Raw genomic sequence first — 27216 nt, 5'->3', positions numbered from 1 at the left:
TCCGAGACAGCAGACTGCACTGGAGTATTTTATCAGCAGCAGTGCACCCTAATGACCACAGCAGAGGCCTAGGAGCCAGGAAGAGCTTGCTGCTCGGTTAAGCTGATCTGAGCCAGGACGTGCTGGGTGTTCTTGGGCAAGTCACTTGTCTCTTCAGACAACCCAGCCGGAAAATGAGGCTAAAAGCAGGAGCTTCATTGGCTGTAACAGATGCTGTAACTATCAGCTGAGGGCAACGGAGGCCATCTCCCATCCCTTCGGAACGGCGCTCGCCTATCTTTTAGGACCGACTGACCCATGTTCAACTAAGAGATAGGCGAGCGCCGTTCCGAAGGGATGGGCGATGGCCTCTGTTGCCCTCAGCCAATCAAGTTACACAGGAAAGAATTTTCTGTAGTATCTGGCTGGTGAATCTTGCCCATATGCTCAGGGTTTATCTGATCACCATATTTGGGGTCGGGAAGGAATTTTCCTCCAGGGCAGATTGGAAGAGGCATGGGGCACGGGTCACTTGCTGGAGGATTCTCTGCTCCTTGAAGTCTTTAAACCACGATTTGAGGACTTCAATAGCTCAGACATAGGTGAGAGGTTTTTCGCAGGAGTGGTGGGTGAAATTCTGTGGCCTGCGTTGTGCAGGAGGTCAGACTAGATGATCATAATGGTCCCTTCTGACCTAAAGATCTATGAAAAAAAACTCAAATGAGTCTTTGCAGCATGCATCCCCCAGCACAAAACCAACTACGAGTGCAATATTCTGCAGGTATTTCCAGCACCACACAAGGGCAGTCCCAGCAGCACAAAACACTACTCTATCCCTCACACACACGCATTACCCCAATAACGCACGGGTGTGCGATGCAGCAGCCTCAGTCTCAAAAAGCCAGCACTGGGCGCTTGTCTAGACGGGGAACTTAACTGGCACTGCAGAATAATTATTCCAAAATAAAGTCACTTTTATCACTACAGCACTATAGACATGACAGTCAATTTCCCCATGTGGTCAAGCAGTGACCCCGTGCCTGAGAAAGGAACTGGGGTGTATCTCCCCCTATCACAACAAGTCTGACTCCTTCCACTACGTGAAGGGGGAAGATTGCACTCCCATTGATCGGTTATAGTACAACACACTGCAACCTCCACACTCAAGCGCTTTCCACAGCTGAGATTTCAAAGGGAAGCTTCGCCTTTGATGTAGAAAACAGGCTCTTAGCATTTACAGGACTGATCAAAGAGCAGGCGCCCTGGCTGATAAAGAGAGAACATGAGGATCCTGGAAGCGCGTGGAGGCAAGGAAAACTCATCTCTTTGGGAAAGAATCTGCTCTGCATTGGGTTGAAAGCCTCTGAGATGTCGGTTTGGTATTTGCTAGGGCAATGCAGATTCCTTTCCCTTATGTCCTTAACAAGGCACAATAAAGATTAGAAACCAGGGGAAGGAACTGGCTGCCCCAAGAAGTAGGAATTAGCAAGAGTATTTTAGATTTCCCTTCTCTCTGCTGGCTTGCTTTGCAGGACAGCCAATTCCTTCCTTTCCCCAGGTGTCACTGCCATCTGTACCCAGGCTCTCATGTAACCCAGCAGATGGGAGCCCAGCAGAACACTCATCCATAGTTACCTTGTACAGGTGCACAAAACATTTATGGACAGAAATATTCACAAAAGTGATTGATACCAGAGCTGCTGTACCTTTCCTCCTGCACCCACGAGCACCAGTCACAGCGAGAGCTCTTAAGAGAGCGTAGCCTGGATGGGCCTAAGATACTGAGCTATTGACCAGTGGGCTAAAGATGGACCTTTAACACTAGCAAGTATTCTGGTGCATGTTTTCTCTCAGGAGAACACCTACTGCCTGTCTTAGCCCTCAGAGATCAAGGCTCCTACATGCCAGCAGTATTCAGTCCCTGTTGGATGGCGCTATCAAGTTCTCCCTCTTGTCCGATGACAGCTAAAGCACTGATCAGAGAACAGCACTAGGAGAGGCGCTTGGTTGAACTACACTTTGTGAATCCAATTCTGTCTGACCCAAAAGGGAAGGACAGCTTTCACTTCCAGCACCATCAACACAAGCAGGAAAATACCATATTTTGGTTTGTATTAAAACTATTGAGAAACTTTGTGGCCACCAGTTTATTCCAGCAGGCTACAGCTGGAAGATTTAGTAAGGATGGTGTCCCACTGAAGACAAAGGTCAGCTGGGGGCAGTGTTCCCTCTAATTTTTTCCATCCATGTGCAGAATGAATTTTGTCACAGTATATGCACCAGTCTCAAGGTAATGTGCGGATGTGCGCCACCAGTAGAAACCAAAAACTGAGATATTTTCTCTCTCTTTCTTTTTTTTTTTTAAGTTACCATAGGGATAATTACTCCAGCCAGGACAGGTTAGGCATTTGAGAACTCCTTACTCAAAGAATTAAATTTAAGCATAAGAGAGAAATAAAAATTATGAAATGCACAGACCAGCCAAAAAAGTAAAACAACACACTTTGAAAGAAGTATCAAAGTATCTCAAGGATGTGTCGGGAGGTGAGTGTGACAGAGACACACACTGTGTGTGTGAGAGGCAGACGCGCATTGCCCCTTTAAGTAGGCTGTCCCCATCCCCCCCTTGGCTCTGCACAGCGAGTGGGAGGCTCCTGGGAGCAGCTCCAAGGCAGAGGGCAGGAGGAGCACACGGCAGTGTGGGGAGGGACACCTGAACTGCCCAGCACTTGATAGCCCACTGGGCAGATGCCCAGCCGCGCAGCTTACAAGGAACTTAGGCTGGGGGCTACCCATCATGCCTGTTTGATCTCCTTGCCATAGTTAAGAATCCACACAGACAGGAGTCTCCGATTTTGAAGCGTTAAGGACATTTGTTGAAAGCAAAGCAGAATCATCACTGGACAGCCTCGCCAAGTAGTGTTCTATTCATGCTGCTGCTCCCTGGTGCCTCTTCCGAGCAGGCACCCCACAGGGGGGCAAACAAGAAGTGCCTTGCCCCAGTACAGCAATTCACTTTGCTCTCACTGCTGCTATAAAAGAAAGGAGTTACCAACCTGTCACTGGCCACCTGAAGTTTGTATCCATGAGCAAAGGCTTCCACTGGGGGCCATGTTTCTCTCCTCTGGGACTTACTGGTCATCTCAAAGAAGCCAAGATCTCCCCCCCCCACCACCTCTCACTTGCAGTCAAGTGCAGCCTTTGGCAAGCTCAGTAAATGTGTCTGGATAGATTACAGATGAACTTCATTAAGGGCAGTCTTGGCACTGAGCAGATGGGTGGGACTCAAACAAGTCTGAAGCCAAGCCAAGATTAAGGGTGTCAATGCAGGATTGATGCCTCCCATCTTCTATATCCTCTCCCATGTTAAGTGTTTTATTAATCAAAGCTACCTGGAAATTCAGTTGTTAGAACACCCCCCGATATTTCCTGCCAGAAGTGCTCTACAAGCAACTCCAAGGGGGTAAATTTCAGCCTCCTTGTCAAAGGCCACCTCCCCCGTTAGACCCAGAGAGAGAAGGTCTGTCCGTCACTCTTTAGCTTGCATTACGGACATAAGTTTGCTTACATTAATTTTGTTAAGACTGACACAGAATGGAAACGACACTCACCCAGACTGGGTTGAGAGAGGAGAAAGGCTGGTTTAGAACAGGAAAACACTGTGCTTTAGCTCCTGCTCTGCTAAAGCTCCAAAGGAAAGGAGCAATTGTTAATGTTTGTGTTATTTTGTGCCTTTCCCTACAAGTGGCTGTTCGAAGGCTAGTCAGAGCTGGAACAGGTTCTATAAATATACAAATAACGGAGTGAATCCTTCCATTGTGTGCAGATAAAACTGAATGATTTGCGGCTCCTGGGAAAGCTGGCTTATTTATAAGAGACTTGCATGAAGGATACAGACCCATCTTCCGGGGATGAGCAGTACGCATGGAGAGCCACCCTGGGGTAGATTCTGCCCCCGGGTTTGAAGTTGCCCTGTATGATGTGGCTAGTGCACCTCTAACCACAGCACTGCTGGGCCTCTGGGGAGCAGGCTGCCAATCCAAGTGCAATTCAGAGTCAATATTAACATCTGGGTCGCTAAAGAGATTCCTCAGAGCTTTTTAAGTCCAACCATCTGTGAGTGAAAGAGCACCATCAAAGGAGTGAGATGCCTGGACACACTTACAAACAGAATCAAATGTTTAATAACTTTCAAAATATGAGTATTACATCCATATTTAGAGCACATATAAAATAAAGATGGAAAACCAGGAAAGGAAAAACACATTGGTATCTTTGAGAGGGCACACTTAACCCTGTAATTCCACACCAGATCCTCTCTTCAGACACGCTACTCTCATTTTCTTGGTAATTCCCCCAAGTGAGGCAAAGATTAGGTACTGCGTCATTCACAGTGTTTAGACTCTGCTTTTAGGAACAGCCAGATAAATACTCTGATTCTGTGCTACCTATGGACGTACAATGCAATTCCAGTACTGTATTATTACATGGTTAGTTGTGTCCTGCCCAGGAAAGGGATACCAAATTATTCAATAGTTACCCTATGCAGAGTGCATTTAGCTAATTGTGTTTCATTAGGACATTCTCCTCCACCTGCCTTCATGTTCATACCGAGCCATGGCGCGTTCCTCGTGTTTCTTTCCAGTGCAGTTTATTGCTGAGGGGGCACAAAGGGGACAGGATTATTAAGCAATTAGCACCTGACAGTGCTATTCCAACGTGCCCCCGTGTTGCGTGTAATTGTACAGAAGGGAATGCTCCATTGGCAGCCTTAAACGATCTTCATTTCTGGCCACATGCTATTGCCATGACCTTTGCAGCATATGATTGTTAACCCAGCCCTTGACCTAGCCCGAAACAAACATCAGTCTCCTTGGGGTGGGGAGAGAAGATGCACTCCCTTGAGAAGTTTCTCCAAGTTCCTCCCTGTCTGTCTTATTCCGCCCAGCCCAGAAGCTCTTTCATGAGGGTGTCTGGTCAAGGAGGGCTGGACATTTATCTATAAAGCCCCTCAATACTGATCCTGAGACTAGACTGATCACTGAAGAATGATCCAGAGGGCTCTTCTCCCACTCACTCCAAGGACACTGCAGCGCCTCTCCCTACTCTATGGCAACATACTCATCCTTCGTCCCCGCCCACAGCAATGATGCTCCCAGTGTCAGAGGGACAGGGATCAGAGTGGAACTCTATGGGAGTCAAGGTAAGTGACCAGGGAAGGATGAGACAGAGGCGAACACCTCTGCTTGGATGAGGGCATCAGCAACAGCCAGTTTGTCAACAATTCTATCATCTCTCACTAGCGAGAGGGGGGCAGCTTCTGGGGTTCAATCCCAGAACGGGATGAACCGAGACAACAGCAGGGAAATCATAGAATATCAGGGTTGGAAGGGACCTCAGGAGGTCATCTAGTCCCACCTCCTGCTCAAAGCAGGACCAATCCCCAACTAAATCATCCCAGCCAGGGCTTTGTCAAGCCTGACCTTAAAAGCCTTTAAGGAAGGAGATTCCACCACCTCCCTAGGTAACGCATTCCAGTGCTTCACCACCCTCCTAGTGAAATAGCGTTTCCCGATATCCAACCTAGACCTCCTCCACTGCAACTTGAGACCATTACTCCTTGTTCCATCATCTACCATCTCGCACACTCCCTTCCCCACCAAATTTGGAAGGCCTCCTAGGGGTGGGGAAGGGAACTGAGTCTCCATCTCCTTCAGTGCTCTGCTTCCTGGGGAAGACTGCCAATCAATAAACAACTTGAGATATTGCTAGTGATTTTAATAGCCGGGAGCCAGTGATTGGCTTAAGTGGCAAGGGCATGTTCCCTACTGTGAGCAAAGGGAAAATGCTTTTCTGATACAAATATCATGTGGAGGCCTCTTATTGCTAAAACATCAGGAAGGAGGCGGAAATGCGAGACAAAGGAGAGAGATTTTTGTGATGGCCCTAGCTGCTGCTTCCTCACTTCTCCCTCATCAGGCTAGCTCACCTTGGCCTTGTTCTGAACAGGGAGGTACAGCTTGAACTCTGCTGGAAGCTCATCCTCAGAGTAGAGTCTGTCAGAAAAATACACCCTCCGGATGCGACAGTTCGCATGGATCTGATGATGGAAAGACGGAGAGAATTGGCTGCATCTTTAACATCCTCTCTTTATACTTCTCCCCTTCAGCTTGACAGTGGTTTGGCTCACAACACACCCTGTCCTCACTCGTCGATTACAGAACTCTCCCATCATCTAAGAATCCCAGATCCAGAAAATCCACTTTGGTGATCAGTGCTGCAGGCATTATGCTGATCTGCTGACTGCCCCAGAGGCCTAGTCAAGTCTTCCTGGAGGTATCCTATTCCCCCATCTTTCTTCCTAGCGGCTTTAAAAGGTAGCAGCTCCTCCTCCACCCTCTTCTGAAGTGTCCTAGCCACCCATCATGCCCTTGGTTTTTATAGCTGGATGTCCCAGTGTCTCATGAAATCTCAAGTACTGGGCTGAAAACGGACTGAAAAGGGGTCATGATAAACAGCAAGGTAGCTGTTTAGGGAGGGCGAGAGCCTGGGAAGCAGTGTCTAACTGGGCCATATATAATGACCGGAACATCTTTCAGAATTTCCAGTACCTCTGCTCATGTGATTGGTACAGGCTCGGAGATGGAAGCAGAGCTGGTTCTTGTTCTGTCCTATATTAGCACCTTTCATTCTTCAGGAACACATTCAGCAGATGGCACATGTCTGAGAGCTGGCTAAAGAGATCTAGGCAGAGCACTGGAGACTCCACAGAATCAGCTCTGCACTGGCTGCCAGATGACACAAGGTTCCTCACAACTACCCCCATCTCTGCTCTCTACTGCTCCTTTCTTTATCAGAGCCCTCGCTGTTGGTGAGAATAGCAATTCTGCCCCTCCTTAAGATTTCCCTGCATAGGAATGAGAATAAGGGCTTCCATCCCACTGGCAGATGTGTGCCTGGCATCCCAAATAGACTTAAATACCACCTCACCCCAGAGGAAGCATCTCCCAAGCTTCCTCACGTAGCTGAAGGCTGGTGAGAAGAGACCATAGATGCAGCTAGTTCCATCATCTGAGAAGCAGCTGAATTAAGGGTGGGGCAGGGCTGAACCCCAATATAGTCACCCATCACTAATACATGAGGTCACGAGCACCAGTGCTGCTCCCCTCTAACGGTGCACAGTTAAGACAGGTAACTGGCTAAGAAGTCAAACAGGGTGGAGTCCAGGCTCCCGTTCTGCTTGGACTCCAGCAGCCCAATCTCCTGGCTAGCAAGAAGGGAGACTGCAGGGCATGATTTCTACGGCTATGGAGGGCGGGGAGCCCCGACCTCTGAGAAGTAGGCTCCCCGGCAGCAGCTGGGCCGTTTGGCCTAGCTCATACCTGGACCCTCAGGGTCTCGATGTAGTTCGTGCCATAGGCGCGGCGTGTGAAATCGGACAGGTTGAACTGAATCTGGTTCCAGCCGTCATCCAGCCGCATGGGCATGGTGCAGATGAAGGGCTTCACCCGGGTTGTGCTCTGGTAGTTACTGGCCCGGAAACGCCTGCGCACATTCTTATCATCCAACACCTGATGCAGAGGAAAAAGACAGTTCTGCTGACGTCTGTATCTCCTTGACAGGCTGAGTTCACTCAGGACAGGCCGTCTCCAACCCAGAGTCAGACTCCAGGAGGTGCAGTAGGACAGGACTTTCCCCTCCACTTTACAGCTAGAATATTTAGAAGTCAGTGCCTAGATGCAGCATGAAAACCTGGGTTTCAAACATGGTCACTACATTCTCTCATGGCCATAAGACAGGCTGCAATGGTAGAGAGGGCTTGATACTAAGGGGCTGAAGGGGAAAAAAAAGGGAAGATCTTGTGGTTGATGCACTGGACTAGGAGATCTTGCTCTGCCACAGACTACCTGTGTCACCTTAGACAAGTCACTTCATCACCATACTAATAATCCCTAGCTCTTCTATATGCTTTTCATCTGCAGATCTCAAAGTACTTCATAAAGGAGGTCAGGATCAATATCCCCATTTTACCGATTGGGAAACGGAGGCACAGAGGGGGAAATGACTTCCCCACAGTCACCCAAGAGACCAGTGGGGGAGCCAGGAATAGAACCCAGGTCTCCTGAGTCCCAGTCCTATGTTCTGTCCACCAGGCCACCGCTAACTAGGGCCAATGTCAAACAGGGATAATATTTTTCTATCTCACAGGGGTGCTAAGAAGAGATTCATTAGTTTCTACAAAGTGCTCAGATATTATGGTGATGGAGTCATGAGTCTCGAGACAGCCAGCTCCCACTCTCTTTATACCCAGCAGTTATTGGGGACTAGGGAGATACTCCCCCCTCTAACCCCTACTGAGGCAGCTCTGCATGTTACCCCACTCACCTGCACTTCAAAGGTGAAGTATTTCTTTAGGTTCTTAATGATCATCACCAGGAAGGGCAGTTTGATGCCCAGTGTCTTCTTTGGGTCAGCAGGGCAGGTGATGTACGTGGTACTGGGAGGGAGAGAGACACTTAATATTTCTAGCTCCGTATCTCAGTCTGCCTGGTACATGGCAGATATATCAATAGAGCACATTCTGAGACAGATCCATATACAAGAGGAATTAGCCAGGAAGCCCTTCTGCTAGATTTAAGCTTTCCAGGTCTAAGGAGTACACAAAATTGCAGGTCACTTAGAGACACTCTTCTGGTTACTACCTTGCATGGATGCACTATGCTCCGCTGACACCCTTCGCAATTCCACATGGTGCACCAGTATGCTACACTTTGATCATATGGGGTACTAAGGGATGGTCAGCCAATCAGATTACCCGAACACACCTAGCCAGGCAGATCGGCCCAGTGGGGGCCTCAGTGAAAAGGTGGACTGTTCCACTCCAATGGGGAAAATACTGGAGGGTGGGGAGGACTAGGACAAAACCACCATTCAGTTCAAATACACTCTTCCTTCCCCACCAGGTTAATAGAAGACTTCCAGGTTATCATGAGATCTTCCTGTTCCCACTTCAAGCACACAGCACTAGACCCTCCCTCAGCCCTTGATCTAAGCAGGTAGCACCCTCAGAACAAAAGAGCAGTAACTCCTAAGCACTACATGCGTTTAAGAAAGCATTAGAGGCCAGACAACCCCACAACTTCGGGCCAAAGGTCTGACAAGCTCTAAAATCCATGTGTCTTGTAAACAAAAGCCTCTTATATTTTAGCTTCCTACTGCTACTACGATGCTTCACTCATCCTCAAGTCTTTAACTGAGGGAACAATTGGGTCTTAGGACAATCAGATGCAAGAGACGGTGCATTGCTTTTGCTACAATTCAGCTCTCCCCTGGCACTAGATAACCTATGGGCTACAATGCCCCAAATTGTCTCTAATAAAAAACACAAGTTATATAAGGAGAAAAAGAAAACACCTGGCTATTACTAGGACTTGATGAGAGAAGGGAGACATCACTGGCAGTCAGAGCTCAATTTGCATCCAGAGCTCTATAAGCATTTTAAAAACTCCAGCAAAAACCAAAATGTCTTGGAATAAAAACAGAGCTTGAATGGGCCGTGCTACAGAAGGGGCCATGTGATTTAGAAAAATCTCACCAATAAGCTCGGGGGAAAAAAAGAGATGAATAGCCTTTGGGAAAGAGATGACGACTGAAGCGGCACCATGATCATTCTTCTGTTTGAAGTGCTAACGCTCCATAGCATGTTAGGATAAAGAATGGTCTCTTACTCTACCTGACATTTGTTCCTTCAATCTCCAGCACCAGTGACTGGATATCGTTATCAGTAATTCTTTTGATATGGCCATTCCGCACCTAGAACAAGAGAAAGTGAAACAGTTTGTTAGCCACGGGAGAGATGAAAGACAACTGCCATTCCTGAAGCGCAGGGGAGATCTCCCAGCCCAGAAGAGCACGCTAGAAAGACATCCCACAAGAACTTCTCTCGGCAGTCACATGAAGAAATCAGATGGACACCTTCCGTCATCCCATACAGCAATTACTACTACAGGACACGATGCCAGCAAACGCCTTTACTGAGAGTCTGCAAGGTCCAATGTCATCTCCAAATGCTGACATCAGAGGCCAGAAACAGTACCTTGACAAACAGTACACAGCAAAATGCATGCTGAGTCATTCGGATGCATTTAAGTCTAGTATATGAAGGCCCAAAGAATGCTCAAGCCAGACAAGTACTAAGTTAAACCAAACCAGGGAAAGGAGCGAGAGGTTGTAGCAAAAGGTACAGGAAGCCCAGGTCAATTTCTTCCCTCCTTAATCCGTGACTCCTGCAGGCCAGTGCATCCACACCCAGCACACCCTCTCCACTTACAGGACTTTTACCTCCTGTGCGCTACTGCCCATTGCTAGGGCAGGACACTGTAGCCTGGCATGGTCAGGCAAACAGCAGCAACGGATGAAGAAAGCCTGTTTAAAGTCATACTAATAATGCTCACCACTGAGGTCACATGCAAGGTGCTTGTCACGCGCTGTTCAATGCCTCTGGGAAGGTCTGAGACAAGAGCCATTAGCTGCCCTTGCAGGACATCACCTGCTGCAGGTGAATGAGTTACCAGCTATGTTGGGCCCTGGGTGTGGGGCGAATTGGGCAGGAGAAGCTAGAGGGAACTCCCCCCAGTGGATGCCCAGACCCCTCACAAGGATTTGGGACAGACTCATGGCTGGCAGCACTGAGTTCAATGGGCTGAGATGAGACCCTCAGAGGCCTCATAACCCAATTCAGACTACTCTCTCTCTGACTAATAATGGAGTAAGGCTAGGGGGGGGGGGAAGCCATGAATTAGAGCTGATATGAGATCTCCAATGATCCAGTAAAGTCAGTCACAGCCAGGTCCCTGCACAATGCAGGAAGGCCAGAATAGGAATCAGCATAGTAATTCACACTTGCTCTTCTCAGCAACCAACTTATGCTGAATCTCCGGGTTTGACTTCATTTTTTAACAAAACAGCTCGTTCCACATTTAATAAAAAAAAAAAAAAAAAAAAAATCGAGATCTGCATTTAAAGGCACTTTGCTAATGAAATCACCTTGTGCGGAATCAGCACATTGCAACCGTGTGAATCCATGATTCAACTTATATCACACCACTCTGCTGCTAAAATACAGGACCACATTAACCATCTAATGGGAGGAGTCCAGTCATATGTAATAAAACGATTTACAAAACCAGCAATTCATCTTCAAACTGCTTAGTCAGTTGCTCTAGATGGACCTACAGTCTATAATAATGTGTGTGTTTGCCAAAAGAGAGAAATAAGGAGCCCACCTCTCTGTGGTCTTTAAGGATGTCTCTATTCAGATCACCTGAAATGGATGCTGGTAATGGTAGGAATGCTAGCATGGATTAACAGACCATATTTTTAATCCCATTCCGAGCCATCACAGATAAAGATGTTAAGCTGCCAGAGAGAGACTCCTCAAGGGATAGCAGCGTATTCCTGTTCTCCAATCCTATGCCTCTTCTGCGCCAAATACATCTCCCATTTATTTATAGGTCTGTGTAAAAGAAACTAACATGGCAATGTTAAGATTATTTGATGTTTGTGTCACCTGCAACTGGAATCATCCCATTAGAAGACTAATGTGGGGTTCTATATATTAGGGAAAGTAACACTGTTAGCCAGGTTAGATAAGAATACCTGCTCTCAGGCTACATTACAGCTTTCACCATTGGTAGGCCCCTTCGTTTTTGGTTTTGATTTTATTTCATTTTTCCTGGGAATTTATCAGTGTTTATTACCACAACAACAAAAACAGCTGAAAAATCGGTGCAAAAAATATTAAAAATTGTTCTTGGTAAATATCAGGGTTTAGTTTGGCGGACAGAAGGACCGGGGAGAAAAGTATTCAGTAGATGAATGCTTTGATTAACAGAATTCAATGTGGTTGGCTGCAGAACTAAAACAGAACTCAAAATACAATGCCACTTCTGAGTTTAAGAAAACAATATCCCTTCAATCTCCAATAAAACTTGTTTGGATAAACAGTTTACTGCTGTAGACTTAGAACTATATTAACATTTAATAATTGGGCCCAATATTTAAAAATATTTATAAACACTCACTGTGTTATGTGAAGTCCTTCAGTGTAATTTCCCAAAGTCCTGCATAGCATAGGCTCGCAGCAATCTTTTTAAGGAGACTTTTCCAAGACCCAGTCTCCTACAGTACTGCATGTAGCTGAAACATGTACGTGGTGGGCATGAGATGCATCAGTACCTTCAGATGCACACGCACTTCAGAGCTTGCCTGCGTACCTGTTTGCTTATTGTGTGTATCTTCACAACAAATACAGAGCTTTACTTCACCAGGCAGCTTTGCATATACACACAGGCTAATATATTATCGTAATACACATCTCATGCAATGTATTTTAGTTTCCTAATAAAACAAGTTATTTTTTATATATTTGAAGGATACAAAAGTAGGGTGAAAAAATCAGAGAAAAAAATATTACTTTTTGTAAAACCTGGGTTTTTTTTATTTATTTATTTTTTTTATTTGTTTAAACTGAAAATGAAGGGGCTTAACCATTGGTAATCCCAGGACTGTACCACTGGCAGGCCAAGATTTCTTCGCGATGAAAAGGAGAAATAGGGACAGTTCAGTTTTCCTTAGTGTTCTTTTCCTTCTGCCACCAGGTCAATTTAGTGCAATGTGAAATTGACTAGTCATGGTCCATGAAAGCCAGTTTCTCTCTCCAAACGCAAGAGACACATTGAATGATCACAGAGGGAACGTGTTTCTTCTTACAAAACTTTCCTAGGAGCAGGATGAGGAGACAAGAGGAAAGATATAAGGTAGGCAGGACAACAGAGAAAGCATGGATGAGACAGCCAAGCAGGGCAGAGAGCATAGTCATGACATGCATCCAAGGGCAGAATATAAAGAATTACAAAGAATTTGGGATGCCAACATTTAGAGATGAAGTAGACTAGTCTACAAAAACAACAACAGTTTGTTAGGGTAGTAGATGAGTTGATTAGCTATCATAACCAAAGTGGGGTACACAGAGAAAGCAGCATAAAACACACACACAACCCCTTTCCAAAGGACTCTATTGGCACTCAGACATTGAGCCCCGATCCTTCCCTAGAAACTGGGGGAAGTGTGGGGACAACCAGCTTGTTTCACAAAGGCCTCTAAAGATTCATCAGAACTAAGTTATCAACCAGAGCTAATTTGACGCTCCAAGGAGAAGACAGCTAAAAGGCTCTGGATACCATTACTTAACACCCCACCCCATGCAGTTCACTACCCCAGAGGCTGACATCCTGATAGCAGTTAATACTGATTACAGCAGCATTGCTCAGCGAGGGATCTCTTGATGTCGTGGAAAGAGAATGTTTATAACTATAGATTACAGCAGATGCTCAGCAATGACCAGTGCAGTTAAAGTGAAGGGGTTTTTGTTGCAACTTTGAATGCTCAGAAATTACACTTCCAGAAAAACTAATTTTGAGCTAACATTTTCTATGCATTGTCACATCCCAAAGATGACTTTTTTGGAAGTAGAGGGGGAAAAAAATCCTATCAAGTCCTATTTTATGCAACTGTGGATATTATCATCCATATAAATGGATAATCCTAGTCTGAGTTACACTAATTTACTAATTATTAACCTGCCTGCACTCTAAAGACAATCAAATTCTTATTCACACACTCAAAAATGGCTGGACTTCAAAGGACGCAACCATCTTTAAAAAAAAAAATCAGTTTTGTATGGACATATTTTTTACCTACCATTGTTACTAGTAAGACCTTAGATCAGTGTAACTAGAAGATTGGAGAAATGTAAGATTAACTCAGCCCTTGATAGAAGAATTCAAGTTCAGTCCAAGTGGTGAATAGTGAATTAAATAGGCTGAGGGAGACCTCTAGAGGTGCCAACAAGTATTTTATTGCTGTCCAGCATTAGTGCAGACATGGGTAGGTCATTTCTGCGGCTGGAACCATGCTAGCAACAGCTGTGTTTAAACTCTGCTGTTGCTAGCATCATTTCCCTGACCGCTGTAGGCGTGGATTCTCCTCCCCCTTGAGAGTCATGCTAGTCTGACTGTGCCATAGTCCACCCATACATGGGTATAGCAGGGTTTTCTAATGTGGTTCCAGAAAATGGTCCCTTCCACACTGGCCAGGGAAACCACGCAAGTAACAGCTATTTGTATTCTGTGGTCAGATTCCAAGAGTTATTTGGTATTCAGGTGATACTGGCAATACACTCCATTGCTAGAGAACAGCATTTGAAGTTGCTCTAACTTTTAATCTTTAATCTTTCAGTTCAAGGAAAGTCTCAGTAGTTCCGTGCTTGGAGAAATCATTCAGAGAATCAATCCATTTGATAAGTTCCGTTGAACAGTTTCTATCCACTGTAGCAGAACAGCTTGCAATGGGTTCCCCTGAGATCAGAGAGCCAAGGGCTCAGGAATGAAGAGAGGGTCTGATTAACTAAGTGTTAAAATGGAGATAGTGACAGTGCCTTGCAAAACAGGTCTCCCAGAAAGGCCCGGATGACTCTGAAATGGCAGGAGATGCACTCCCTGAGTAAGTGATCTGAAGACTGATCTACTCTGCACAAAAAAGTCTAAAAGAGCTAGAAAACACATTCTGCATTTAGGGGGCTCTGGTGGCTGTTCTGGCAGGATGGTGTTGGGATAGGCACTAGCTCTTCCTCTACCTTAGAAAGCGAAGGATGTCCACTTCAACTTTCAGTGGCATAATCCACTTTGGACTCCAGAAGCAAAGTCTGTGAGCATGATGCTAAGTACAGAGCAGAGGAGTGAAAGAGCTGCCCTCATTGCCAAACCACCTGCCCAGAGACTAACTGCAGCCCATGAGAGGGGGAGGGAGGGAGGGAGAGAGAGTAAAAGAGAAGGAATGAAAAACTAACTCATAAGGAGAGTTGAAAGCCACACTGTTCACACAGCATAATCAAGGAAAGGTTTCCAGTGTCCACGTTCGTCTATGTAAAGTGAAGTCAGGGTTCCTTCCCCACTCTGAACTCTAGGGTACAGATGTGGGAACCTGCATGAAAGACCCCCTAAGCTTATTCTTACCAGCTTAGGTTAAAAACTTCCCCAAGGTACAAACTTTGCCTTGTCCTTGAACCGTACGCTGCCACCACCAAGTGTTTTAAACAAAGAACAGGGAAAGAGCCCACTTGCAGAAGTCTTCCTCCCCAAAATATCCCCCCAAGCCCTACACACACCCTTTCCCGGGGAGGCTTGAAAATAATATCCTAACTAATAGGTTAGAAAATCATCAAAGACCCAAACCCCTGGATCTCGGGGCAATGGAAAAATCAGTCAGGTTCTTAAAAGAAGGATTTTTTTTAATCAATCAATCAATCAAAATTTATTTATTTATAGACAGAAAGAAAGAAAAAGGTAAAAATCACCTCTGTAAAATCAGGATGGAAAATATTTTACAGGGTATTCAGATTCAAAACACAGAGGATCCCTTTCTGGGCAAAACCTTAAAGTTACAGAAAACAGGAATAAATCTCCCTCTTAACACAGGGAAAATTCACATAAAACAAAAGATAAACTAATCCGCCTTGCCTGGTTTACCTCTACTGGTTGCAATATTGGAGACTTGGATTAGGATGGGTGGACAAGATGGATTTCTGTCTGGCCTCTCTCAGTCCCAAGAGAGAACAACCACATAAACAAAGAGCACAAAGAAAACCTTCCTTCCCCCAAGATTTGAAAGTATCTTGTCCCCTTATTGGTCCTTTGGGTCAGGTGCCAGCCAGGTTAGCTGAGCTTCTTAACCCTTTACAGGTAATAGCATGTTGCCTCTGGCCACTGTATAGCACTGTATACAGAAGGGTGGTTACCCTTCCCTTTACATTTATGACAGCTTCCAAGATATTTAGAAAGACTTTGCCCTCTCCCCCCACCCCCATCTACATTAAGAAAATTGGCATAGATGTAACTACATCAGTAATAGTTACACCAGCACAGATCCTTGATGTAGATAATCTGTACCAGCACTTAGTAGGGTTTACACCAGGGCATCTTACCTTATGTTACCAGTGATGACATCAACACAGGTACATTACTGCCAGTTTCCTTAACAGACAATGCCTAACAAGACTACTAGCTCTTGACATATTACAAGTGAACCCAGATCTTCAGGAAATGCTAAAAATCTCAGAAGACCCCAACTATAAGCAGAGTAAGAGTGCAGGTGAAAGAGTGACAAACCCATTTACTTTTAAAAATAGATTATTAAAAGAGCATTTTAAGAGTAATTGTAAGATGGAAACTGAGGTTCAGCTGTGCAGGGTGCCACAGTTGAGAGGCATGTCCCAACTTTAGTCTAGTTCCCAATGGACATTGACCCCCTCATCACAATGAGCTGGCCCAGAGTTCAGCACACTTCACCATGACAGACAAGTATCTGAGTGGCCCAGCACTCGGGAGAACAATAGGTCAGCAGGCAATGTAAGAGCATTTGCACAATTCCCACCCAGACTGTCCATCTCTAACCAATGCTGTCACTCACTTAGGCCATGTCTACACTGGGGGTCATAGAATCATAGAATATCAGGGTTGGAAGGGACCTCAGGAGGTCATCTAGTCCAACCCCCTGCTCAAAGCAGGACCAGTCCCCAACTAAATCATCCCAGCCAGGGCTTTGTCAAGTCTGACCTTAAAAACTTCTAAGGAAGGAGATTCCACCACCTCCCTAGGGAACGCATTCCAGTGTTTCACCACCCTCCTAGTAAAAAAGTTTTTCCTAATATCCAACCTAAACCCCCTCCACTGCAACTTGAGAACATTACTCCTCGTTCTGTCATCTGCTACCACTGAGAACAGTCTAGATCCATCCTCTTTGGAACCCCCTTGCAGGTAGTTGAAAGCAGCTATCAAATCCCCCCTCATTCTTCTCTTCCGCAGACTAAACATCCCCAGTTCCCTCAGCCTCTCCTCAAAAGTCATGTGTTTCAGTCCCCTAATCATTTTTGTTGCCCTCCACTGGACATTTTCCAATTTTTCCACATCCTTCTTGTAGTGTGGGGCCCAAAACTGAAGACCCACTAAATCGACTGTTCTCTAGTCGACTCCGGTACAAGAGGAGTAAGGTAAGTCGACTGGAGAGCGTCTCCTGTCGACGCAGCGCGGTGTAGACAGCACAGTAAGTCGACCTAAGATACATCAACTCCAGCTACATTACTGACGTAGCTGGAGTAGCGCGACTGATGTTGACTTACCCCAGTAGTGTAGACAAAGTCTTAGAATCATAGAACCATAGGGTTAGAAGGGTCCGCAAGGGTCATCTAGTGAATGTCTAACTTCCTGCCAAGATGCAGGACTTGGGAGCCCTTACATTTTAATGAGACCATTACAAAAGAAAAAAGAATGGCTTACAAACCTCATGGTTAACAACATCCCTATGGGCACAAGTATTTCTCTTAGAATAGCACTTCATCCACTGGCTCAGCCTTCCTCTAGATCTGTTGTTTATTTCGGCCCTGATCCTGCAACTAACTGCTTGCAAACAGGCTGCTGCTATTAACTCCAATGAGGCTCCATGCAGGCACAGCAATCTTCTCACATGCAAGAAGCTGCATGACTGAGGCCTTATAAAGCTAGCATTTCTTACAACCTGGATGTTGGCCGAATAGCGTTTAAAAAAACAACAACATTTCTTCGCCCTCACAGGGGTTTGCAACACAGTCCACTGTAGTATACTAGGAAAGCACCACGGGGCTCTCATTCAGACCACAAATAGGCCTTGTTTTATTTAATATATTTAGCCCACATCCCTGAAGCAGCACAAGGGATCCCTGTAACAAAACACACCTCCAATTTAACGGGCACCTCCAAAAAGAAAAAAGAAGGGCTCTTGCCTGCCCCCAACCCAACCCTCTTTTTGAGCTGCTCTGTGATGTACAGAGAAGGCCTGAAATGGCTTTTATAAATAACAGATGTTTTCCTGCCTGCTAAGTTACATTAGAATTTCAGGTCTTATGAATGGACAACTAGTGAGATTATGATGTCACAAGAGACTGAATACTAAAGCAATGGGGGGTGGGGGGGAGAGGAGATTTAGTCAGACTGTTTCTAACTTATTTTTGAGTTGGTTTTTGCAGATCATCAGTGACTAATGAGTACTCTGGGGGAAAGGGATGCCTCTGTTAAAGGTTCAACACCTGCAAGAGCTGACAGACATCCGAGAGGCCTAAAAAGCATTGCAGCAAAACCAAAGCTGACATTCTTGCCATTTCTATGTAAGAAAGTGTCTTAATTTTTAAGACTTCTTTACACATCCTAAAGTGGCTGGGAGGGTGCGGTACAACACCATTTTTAACTGCCCTTTGCAGGCCACTTTTAGAAGGAACATAAACAAAACAAAAGCATCTTTGGCTGACATCCTACTGCTCCAAGTAACACCCAAGATGACTAACTGACAGAGCAAAAAAAAGTTACCTATTTTTCCCCAGGTTGTTTACTTTGACCATGACAGAATATTGCTTACAGTCACTTTAGTTTTTCAGTTGCTATACAAAAGACCCCCACAAACATGGGGTGCTAACCATAGTGAAATAATTAAACTTTTAAAAATAGAAACATGCTATTTTCAGACCACAACATTTGGCAAGGAGATTTGGGGGCAGGGGTAGAAACGGATACTTATTTGTATCTCATTTTCTAAAATTAACTAGATTTTACACTGACTACTTCATACTGTATAGTGTGCGGAGGGAAATTTTTCTTCTTGAGGACCTCAAAGTGCAGTATGAGTCAAAGAGAAAACTGCAGACACTAAACTAGGTATTTCGAAGACGAGACGCTGCCTTATTAACACACAATCACTCTTGGGACAAGGACAAGATCTCTGCATTAAGGATCAAAACTGGTAGAAGTTCCGAGGACTGTTTCTTATATTTCAGAACACCGTATGCTGCTGCTTATCATTAGGGCTTCTATTTTCCAGTGTTTGTTTTTAGGAATTTTTCAGTTGTACATAGATGCCCCAAAACTGCATATGTGGGGCGGGGTTCCTGGGCTCCCTCTTTGCATACAGATGCTCCCCAACTTACGCAATCGTTCAGTTCTGGAAAGCCTTGCGTAACTCGAATTTTGCATAAGTCTGAAACGTATACCCGAACGTTACGGAGAAAAAAAAAACCCCACAACTCCTATTTCTAGCTTACGGAACTTTTTCCGTAAGTGCAAATTTGCATAAGTCAGGTCTTGCATAACCCGGGGGGCATCTGTATACGGTAATGAGTAAACTCTTCGTAATCCTCTCTAGTGCGCTTTAACGTAATACTATTTTAAAGTGCCCTAGGGAACCGTTAGTGTGCACCAGCAGGGTCAGCATGGACCAATTAATGTTCCACACTGTAGCGAGCTTTAGAAATCAAACCATCACAGTCTGCATTACTGCTCTGTGCAGGCAATCCTTTAGATACAAGTAACCATTTTTGGGGTTATTCCAGATAAACCCCTGATTTCTTTTTGGGGAAGGACTTGTGGTGGGCGGGTATGGGGGGGAAGTTTCTTATCAATTAAAACTGAAAATCAGATGCTTTCCTTATTACTTATAGGCAGCAGCCTCCATGACACCTGTAAACGACAAGCTGTGAAGTAGCTTCATGGATGGAACAAAAGTTGGCTAGCTTTTGCAGAAGTGGCTCTGCAAATTAGAAGGTTACAATACTATATTATTGAAAGAGAAAGACTTTCAAGCAATGGTATTTGAATGCTGCACAGCCAGCTCCAGTCACTATGCCAAAGGACAAGTAACATGCATTGCCTTCAAGACAGCAGGAGCTCACAAGTTTCCTGACTGAGACCCAAAGAAAGATCATTTTGTGACTGTGCCTTTCCCCAAGAGACGATAGCCCTGGCCTATCCTGGTGCACCCTGCCCCATGCATGAGGACATACTGCATTTGGAGGGTAGCTTGTCAGGAATGGGCTCACTCCTCCAGGAACTGTCCCAGAGCAGAAGAGGCCCCCCGCCACCCCCCGCGTAGACCTGCCAAGCAACCAGTGATGGCCAGACCTGGGATGCAGGTTGCCAGGCAGCTGGTTGCCATAGGGACAGCAGATTAGCCACCTCTCAGGATCTGACCGGGCACAGACACGGCACTGAGGCCCCTAAGACCCAGGGGAGGAGTCCATGCCCCCGCGCAACCCACGCGTCCCAGAGACCGCAGCCCGCCCCCCGCCCCCAAATCGCAGCCACGAGCGGCTTCTTGCTGCCACTGCCCCCGGGGAGTGGTGCCAGGCACGGGGGCGTTGGAGGAACCCGGGGCGCCTCCCTCCCACCCAGCTCCACCGTGCCCCAGCCCGCCAGTACCTTCCTGTCCCAGATCTGCAGGGGCCCGGCCCCGATCCCCGCCACGCCCCCCTCAGGCGCCGGCACCTTCTTGTCCCAGATCTGCAGGGGCCCGGCCCCGATCCCCCACCCGGGCTGGCACCTTCTTGTCCCAGATCTGCAGGGGCCCGGCCCTGATCCCCCCCCCCGGGCCCCCCCAGGCGCTGGCATCTTCTTGTCCCAGATCTGCAGGGGCCCGGCCCCGATCCCCCCCGGCTCCCCCCCCGCGCCGGCACCTTCTTGTCCCAGATCTGCAGGGGCCCGGGCCCGATCCCCCACCCGGCCCCCCGCGCCGGCACCTTCTTGTCCCAGATCTGCAGGGGCCCGGCCCCGATCCCCCCCCGCGCTGGCACCTTCTTGTCCCAGATCTGCAGGGGCCCGGCCCCGATCCCCTCCTCGCCCCCCCCCAGGCGCCGGGACCTTCTTGTCCCAGATCTGCAGGGGCCCGGCCCCGATCCCCCCCCCCGGGCCCCCCCAGGGGCCGGCACCTTCTTGTCCCAGATCTGCAGGGGCCCGGCCCCGATCCCCCCCCGCCCCCCCAGGGGCCGGCACCTTCTTGTCCCAGATCTGCAGGGGCCCGGCCCCGATCCCCCCCCGCCCCCCCAGGGGCCGGCACCTTCTTGTCCCAGATCTGCAGGGGCCCGGCCCCGATCCCCCCCCGCGCCGGCACCTTCTTGTCCCAGATCTGCAGGGGCCCGGCCCCGATCCCCTCCTCGCCCCCACCCAGGCGCCGGGACCTTCTTGTCCCAGATCTGCAGGGGCCCGGCCCCGATCCCCCCCCCGGGCCCCCCCAGGGGCCGGCACCTTCTTGTCCCAGATCTGCAGGGGCCCGGCCCCGATCCCCCCCCCGCCCCCCCAGGGGCCGGCACCTTCTTGTCCCAGATCTGCAGGGGCCCGGCCCCGATCCCCCCCCGCCCCCCCAGGGGCCGGCACCTTCTTGTCCCAGATCTGCAGGGGCTTGCTGCCGATGCTGTACAGCACGGAGAGGAAGCCGCTCTGGAACGTGTTCTTGAACATCCCGCCGCCGGGGAGGGGAAGGGTCTCGCGGCCGGCCCGGCCCGGCTCCCTCCGCTCCTCGCCGCCGCCGAGCCCAGGCCACTCGCTCGCCGCGCGGAGGGAGAGGTTGGGTCAGCTACCCCCCCCCGGAAGGGGAGGAGCCTGCATGAGATTCTTCCGCGCCTCACAATGTTCCCCGTGATTAGCTCCGCGCCGCTTGGTTCAGCCCCCTTCCGTCGGGTCGCGCACCGTCACCAAGGAACTACTTTCCCCTGCAGCCGGAACTACTCTCCCGCCTCGCGGAGGGGCCGTGTGTTGTCGGCGTTGCGTGTTACTGTGGTAACCGCCGCGCGCCGGAGTGCCCCGCCCCTCAGGCAGAGCGGGGGAGGGGGCGGAACCCTAGACTCTCAGGGACCTCAGGCGGTGTCTAGTCCCACCCCCTGCGCAGAGCAGGCCCAATCCCCAATTCAGTCATCCCAGCCAGGGCTTTGTCAAGCCGGGCCTTAAAAACCTCTCAGGAAGGAGAGGTTTCAGAGTAGCAGCCCTGTTAGTCTGTATTCCCAAAAAGAAAAGGAGGACTTGGGGCACCTTAGAGACTAACCGATTTATTTGAGCATGAGCTTTCGTGAGCTTAGTAGCTCACGAAAGCTTATGCTCAAATAAATCGGTTAGTCTCTAAGGTGCCCCAAGTCCTCCTTTTTAAGGAAGGAGATTCCACCACCTCGCTAGATAACCCATTCCAGTGCTTCGCCACCCTCCTCGTGAAAAAGTTTTTCCTAATATCCAATTTAGACCTCCCCCACTGCAACTGGAGACCATTGCTCCTCGTTCTGTCGTCTGCCACCCCTGAGAGCAGTCTAGAGCCACCCTCTTCGGAACCCCCCCTTCAGGTGGTTGAAGGCTGCTATCAAATCCCCCCTCATTCTTCTCTTCCGCAGACTAAACAATCCCAGTTCCCTCAGCCTCTCCTCATAACTCATGTGTTTCAGCACCTTAATCAGTTTTGTTGCCCTTCGCTGGTCTCTCTCCAATTTCTCCAAATCCTTCTTGTAGTGTGGGGCCCAAAACTGGACACAGTACTGCAGATGAGGCCTCACCAATGCCGAATGGAGGGGAACGATCACATCCTTCGATCTGCTGGCAATGCCCCCACTTATACAGCCCAAAATAACATTGGCCTTCTTGGCAACAAGGGCACATTGCTGACCCATATCCAGCTTCTCGTCCACTGTCACCCCTAGGTCTTTTTCTGCAGAACAGCTGCCGAGCCATTCGGTTCCTAGTCTGTAGCGGTGCATGGGATTCTTCCATCCTAAGTGCAGGACTCTGCACTCGTCCTTGTTGAACCTCATCAGATTTCTTTTGGCCCAATCCACCATTTTGCCTAGGTCACTCTGAACCCTATCCCTACCCCCCAGTGTATCTACCTCTCCCCCCCATCTTAGTGTCATCTGCAAACTTGCTGAGGGTGCAATCCATTGTCAGGGTTCCCTCCCCACTCTGAACTCTAGCGTACAGATGTGGGGACCCACATGAAAGACCCCCTAAGCTTATTTTTTACCAGCTTAGGTTAAAAGCTTTCCCAAGGCACAAATTCTGCCTTGTCCTTGAACAGTATGCTGCCACCACCAAGTGATTTAGACAAAGAACAGGAAAAGGACCACTTGGAGTCCTATTCCCCCAAGCCCTTATACCCCCTTTCCCGGGGAGGCTTGAGAATAAACAAAATGAGCACAGACCAGCCTTGGATTTTTAAGATCCAAAAAACCCAGTCAGATTCTTAAAAAACAGAGCTTTATTAGAAGAACAAAAAAGATAAGAGAACAACTCTGTAAGAGCAGAATGGAAGAAGATAATCTTACAGGCAGTCAGATTCAAAACATAGAGAATTCCTCTAGGCAAAACCTTAAATTACAAAAAGACACAAAACCAGGAATACATATTTCCTCCAGCACAGCGAATTTCACAAGCCAAAACAAAGAAAACCTAATGCATTGTCTAGCTAGATTACTTACTAACTTTACAGGAGTTGGAGGGCTTGCATCCTTGATCTGTTCCCGGCAAAGGTATCACACAGACAGATAAAAGCCTTTCCCCCCTCTCCAGATTTGAAAGTATCTTGTCCCCTCATTGGTCATTCTGGGTCAGGTGCCAGCCTGGTTACCTGAACTTCTTAACCCTTTACAGGTAAAAGGACTTTTCCTCTGGCCAGGAGGGATTTTATAGCACTGTATACAGAAAGGTGGTTACCCTTCCCTTTATAGTTATGACACCATCCCATCATCCAGATCATTAATGAAGATGTTGAACAAAACTGGCCCCAGGACCGACGCTTGGGGCACTCACTTGATACCGGCTGCCAAGTAGACATGGATCCATTGGTCACTACCCGTTGAGCCCGACAATCTAGCCAGCTTTCTCTCCACCTTATAGTCCGTTCATCCAGCCCATACTTCTTTAACTTGCTGGCAAGAATACTGTGGGAGACAGCGTCAAAAGCTTTGCTAAAGTCAAGCTATATCATGTCCACTGCTTTCCCCATATCCACAGAGCCACTTATGTCATCATAGAAGGAGGAGCGGGAGAGACTGGGGGAGGCAGAGGAGGGGCGGAAGATGGAGGGGGAGGCTGGGGGGAGGCAGAGGAAGGGGAGGGAAGATGGAAGGGAGGGGGAGCAAAGGAGGGGTGGGGAGATGGATGGGAGGGGGAGGCAGGGGGAGATAGAGGCAGGGAAGGCTTAGGGAGATGGAGGGAAGTGGGAGATGGAGGCTCAGGAGGGGCAGGCAGATGGACGGGAGGAGGTGGCTGAGGGGAGGCAGAGGAGGGGTGAGGAGATGGAAGGGAGGGGGATACTGGGGGGGTGAGGAAATGGAAGGGAGGTAGAGGAGCTCGTTCTGGTCTCCCTATTGCAATTCCCTCCCGGTGCTGGGGGATCAAAATCGCTGGGCTGGAGCCTTGTGCTGCATTTTGGGCTGTTGAGACCCTGGGAGGGTTACGTTTTTCCCCTGCTTGTTTTAACCTTTGCAGCCCCTGGCAGGACAAGCCTTGCTTTCCTGCTTTTGCTGGGGGTCTCAGGGGAGGACTCAGAGCTGTGAGTGGGAACGCTCTCCACCCTTAAAGAAGGCGAGCGGGCTGCTGAATTTTTGACAAAAGAGCTTTTCTCCCAACTCTTTATACAGGTGTTGGAGTTTAAATTAGTTTGTAACAAAACCAACAAAAAGTCTTCATAAGACTCTCGTTCTCCATCTCTAAATCGGGTCTCATGTGCTTGCCCTTCTTCTCCTACCCTACTAGCGCTTTGGTCATCTCGAGCAGGGGTTCTCAACCTTTGTCTTTCTGAGCCCGCCCCCCTGCGCCCACGCTATAAAAACTCCACGGCCCACCTATGCCCCAACAGCTGTTTTTCTGCATATAAAAGCCAGGGCTGGCATTAGGGGGGTGGCAAGCAGGGCAACTGCCTGGGGCCCCACGCTGCAGGGGGCCCAGTAAAGCTAAGTTGCTCAGGCTTCGGTTCTGCCCTGGGCCCCAGTAAGTCTAATGCCAGCCCTGCTTAGCTGACCCCCTGAAACCTGCTCTGCTTGAGAACCACTGATCTAGAGAGTGAATTGCTAAGGTAACAGAACAAGCAGAACCAAAAAACTCCCAAACCCCACTGAGTTTTCTTTGAAAACAAAACACCCTTCATCATCACAAAGAGGCAAAAAAGAGGCTCCCCCCCTCTTTTTTTTTCCTTTGAAGTGTTGTAGGTGAGCACCAAGATTTTTTCATTTTATTTTTTTATTTAAAAAAATTCAGCTAGTGGACTGGAATAAAACATGAATAGTCATATACACAGGCCCTGATTCCACACACATTTCTGCACATGCTTAACTATATTACATAAGAACGGCCATACTGGATCAGACCAAAGGTCCATCAAGCCCAGGATCCTGTCTTCTGACAGTGGCTAATGCCAGGTGCCCCAGAGGGAATGAACAGAACAGGTAATCATCCAGTGATCCATCCCGTCACCCATTCCCAGCTTCTGGCAAACAGAGGCTAGGGACACCGTCTCTGTCCATCCTGGCTAATGGCCATTGATGGACCTGTCCTCCATGAACTTATCTAGTTCTTTTTTGAATCCTGTTACAGTCTTGGCCTTCACAACATCCTCTGGCAAGGAGTTCCACAGGTTGGCTGTGTGTTGTGTGAAAAAATACTTCCTTTTGTTTGTTTTAAACCTGCTGCCTGTTAATTTAATTTGGTGACCCCTAGTTCTTATGTTATGAGAAGGAGTAAATAACACTTCCTTATTTACTTCTTCCACACCAGTCATGATTTTATAGACCTCAATCATATCCCCCCTTAGTCGTCTCTTTTCCAAGCTGAAAAGTCCCAGTTATATTAATCTCTCCTCACAGGGCAGCTGTTCCATATCCCTAATCATTTTTGTTGCTCTTTTCTGGACCTTTTCCAATTCCAATACATCTTTTTTGAGATGGGGCGACCACATCTGCATGCAGTATTCAAGATTTGGCCATACCATGGATTTATAGAGAGGTAATAGGATATTTTCTGTCTTATTATCTGTCCCTTTCTTAATGATTCCCAACATTCTGTTCACTTTTTTGACTGCCGCTGCACATTGAGTGGATGTTTTCAGAGAACTATCTACAATGACTCAAGATCTCTTTCTTGAGTGGGAACAGCTAATTCAGACCCCATCATTTTATATGTACAGTTGGGATTATGTTTTCCAAAGTGCATTACTTTGCATTTATCAACATTGAATTTCATCTGCCATTTTGTTGCCCAGTCACCTAGTTTTGAGAGAACCTTTCGTAGCTCTTCACAGTCTGCCTGGGACTTAACTATCTTGAGCAATTTTGTATCATCTGCAAATTTTGCCACCTCACTGTTTACCCCTTTTCCCAGATCATTTATGAATATATTGAATAGGACTGGGCCCAGTACAGACCCCTGGGGGACACCACTATTTACCTCTCTTCATTCTGAAAACTGACCATTTATTCCTACCCTTTGTTTCCTATATTTTTACCAGTTACCAATCCCCCAGAGGACCTTCCCTCTGATCCCATAACAGCTTACTTAGCTTAAGTCCCCTTTGGTGAAGGACCTTGTCAAAGGCTTTCTGAAAATCTAAGTACACTATATCCACTGGATCCCCCTTGTCCACACTGACTCCCTCAAAGATTCACTCTCATAGTTACATTGACTTCAGTGGGGCGGCACACAATGCATAAAATACTCCTGGGGGAATTCTACACCACGGTGCAAGGCAGAATTTGTGCAGACTTCATGTTCTCCACAGAATTTTATTTTTTCCTGCAGAATTTGTGATTCTGATAGCGAGGCAAAGAGAAGCAATGAGAGGGTCACACTCCCCTCCTAGCTCGCCTCCCAAGCAGTGGTCACATCGGGAGCAGCTGGAGGAGACATAAATCATCACCGCGGGAGGGTTGGTCATGCATGCAAGACTCTGTCCCTCTCACTCGCTATTATGGTGCATCCAGTGCAGAGGGGCAGGCCCCTGGGATGTTTATGGGGCAGGCATGGGGCAGGCCCAGCCCTTGTGAGCCTTGCCACCGAGTCCATGTATTGTAGGGTGTGGGAGGAGGGCTGCAGGATGATCCCTCACCTCTGTGCAGCCAGTTGCCTGCACTCCTCACTGGGAGACAGCCATGGGCGGCAGGTATAATAGGCCAGGGGAGGCTCTCCCCCCCCGGCGCTGCTGTGGCTGCTGGACCCCTGGTTGCGGGCTTTGGCCATGACATTTTTGCTTTATTATGCCCCATGCAGGTTCTGGGGTGGCTGAGGAGGCACATACCATTGCATGGGGCATATCAAAAAGGGTCTTCTGACAGGCGCTTTTCCCCGGGAGGGTTGG

At 47.8% G+C, this 27216-nt stretch overlaps 1 protein-coding gene across 2 annotated transcripts; it reads right to left on the bottom strand.

Moving 5' to 3' along the window:
- Positions 1 to 4140: 4140 nt before the first annotated feature.
- CFAP20 (cilia and flagella associated protein 20) lies at positions 4141 to 21480 on the bottom strand. Of its 2 annotated transcripts, XM_077831183.1 has the most exons (6): positions 21267 to 21479; positions 9713 to 9792; positions 8365 to 8476; positions 7362 to 7550; positions 5969 to 6079; positions 4141 to 4636 (listed from the first exon to the last, which is right to left on the bottom strand). In XM_077831183.1, the coding sequence occupies exons 1-6, from the start codon at positions 21348 to 21350 to the stop codon at positions 4631 to 4633; spliced, it is 582 nt and encodes a 193-aa protein (XP_077687309.1). In that variant the 5' UTR covers positions 21351 to 21479; the 3' UTR covers positions 4141 to 4630. The 2 variants fall into 2 exon arrangements, with proteins under 2 accessions (XP_077687309.1, XP_077687308.1); XM_077831182.1 differs by lacking the exon at positions 4141 to 4636 and having other exon boundaries at positions 5960 to 6079; positions 21267 to 21480.
- Between the last annotated feature and the right edge of the window lie 5736 nt (positions 21481 to 27216).

Source organism: Eretmochelys imbricata, chromosome 12 (assembly GCF_965152235.1).
Source record: "Eretmochelys imbricata isolate rEreImb1 chromosome 12, rEreImb1.hap1, whole genome shotgun sequence".
In the NCBI taxonomy this organism is placed as follows: domain Eukaryota; kingdom Metazoa; phylum Chordata; order Testudines; family Cheloniidae; genus Eretmochelys; species Eretmochelys imbricata.
Note: the sequence above shows the minus strand (reverse complement) of the source record. Positions and strands in the feature narration are given on the sequence as shown.

Excerpts from the sequence above, each read along its gene's own strand:
- CFAP20 (XM_077831182.1), bottom strand. The coding sequence starts at position 21,350 with ATGTTCAAGAACACGTTCCAGAGCGGCTTCCTCTCCGTGCTGTACAGC. Across the intron at positions 8,477-9,712 it reads ATTGAAGGAACAAATGTCAG|TACCACGTACATCACCTGCC; the intron begins GTAGAGTAAGAG and ends TCTCCCTCCCAG. Across the intron at positions 7,551-8,364 it reads ACTTCACCTTTGAAGTGCAG|GTGTTGGATGATAAGAATGT; the intron begins GTGAGTGGGGTA and ends CCTCTGCATCAG.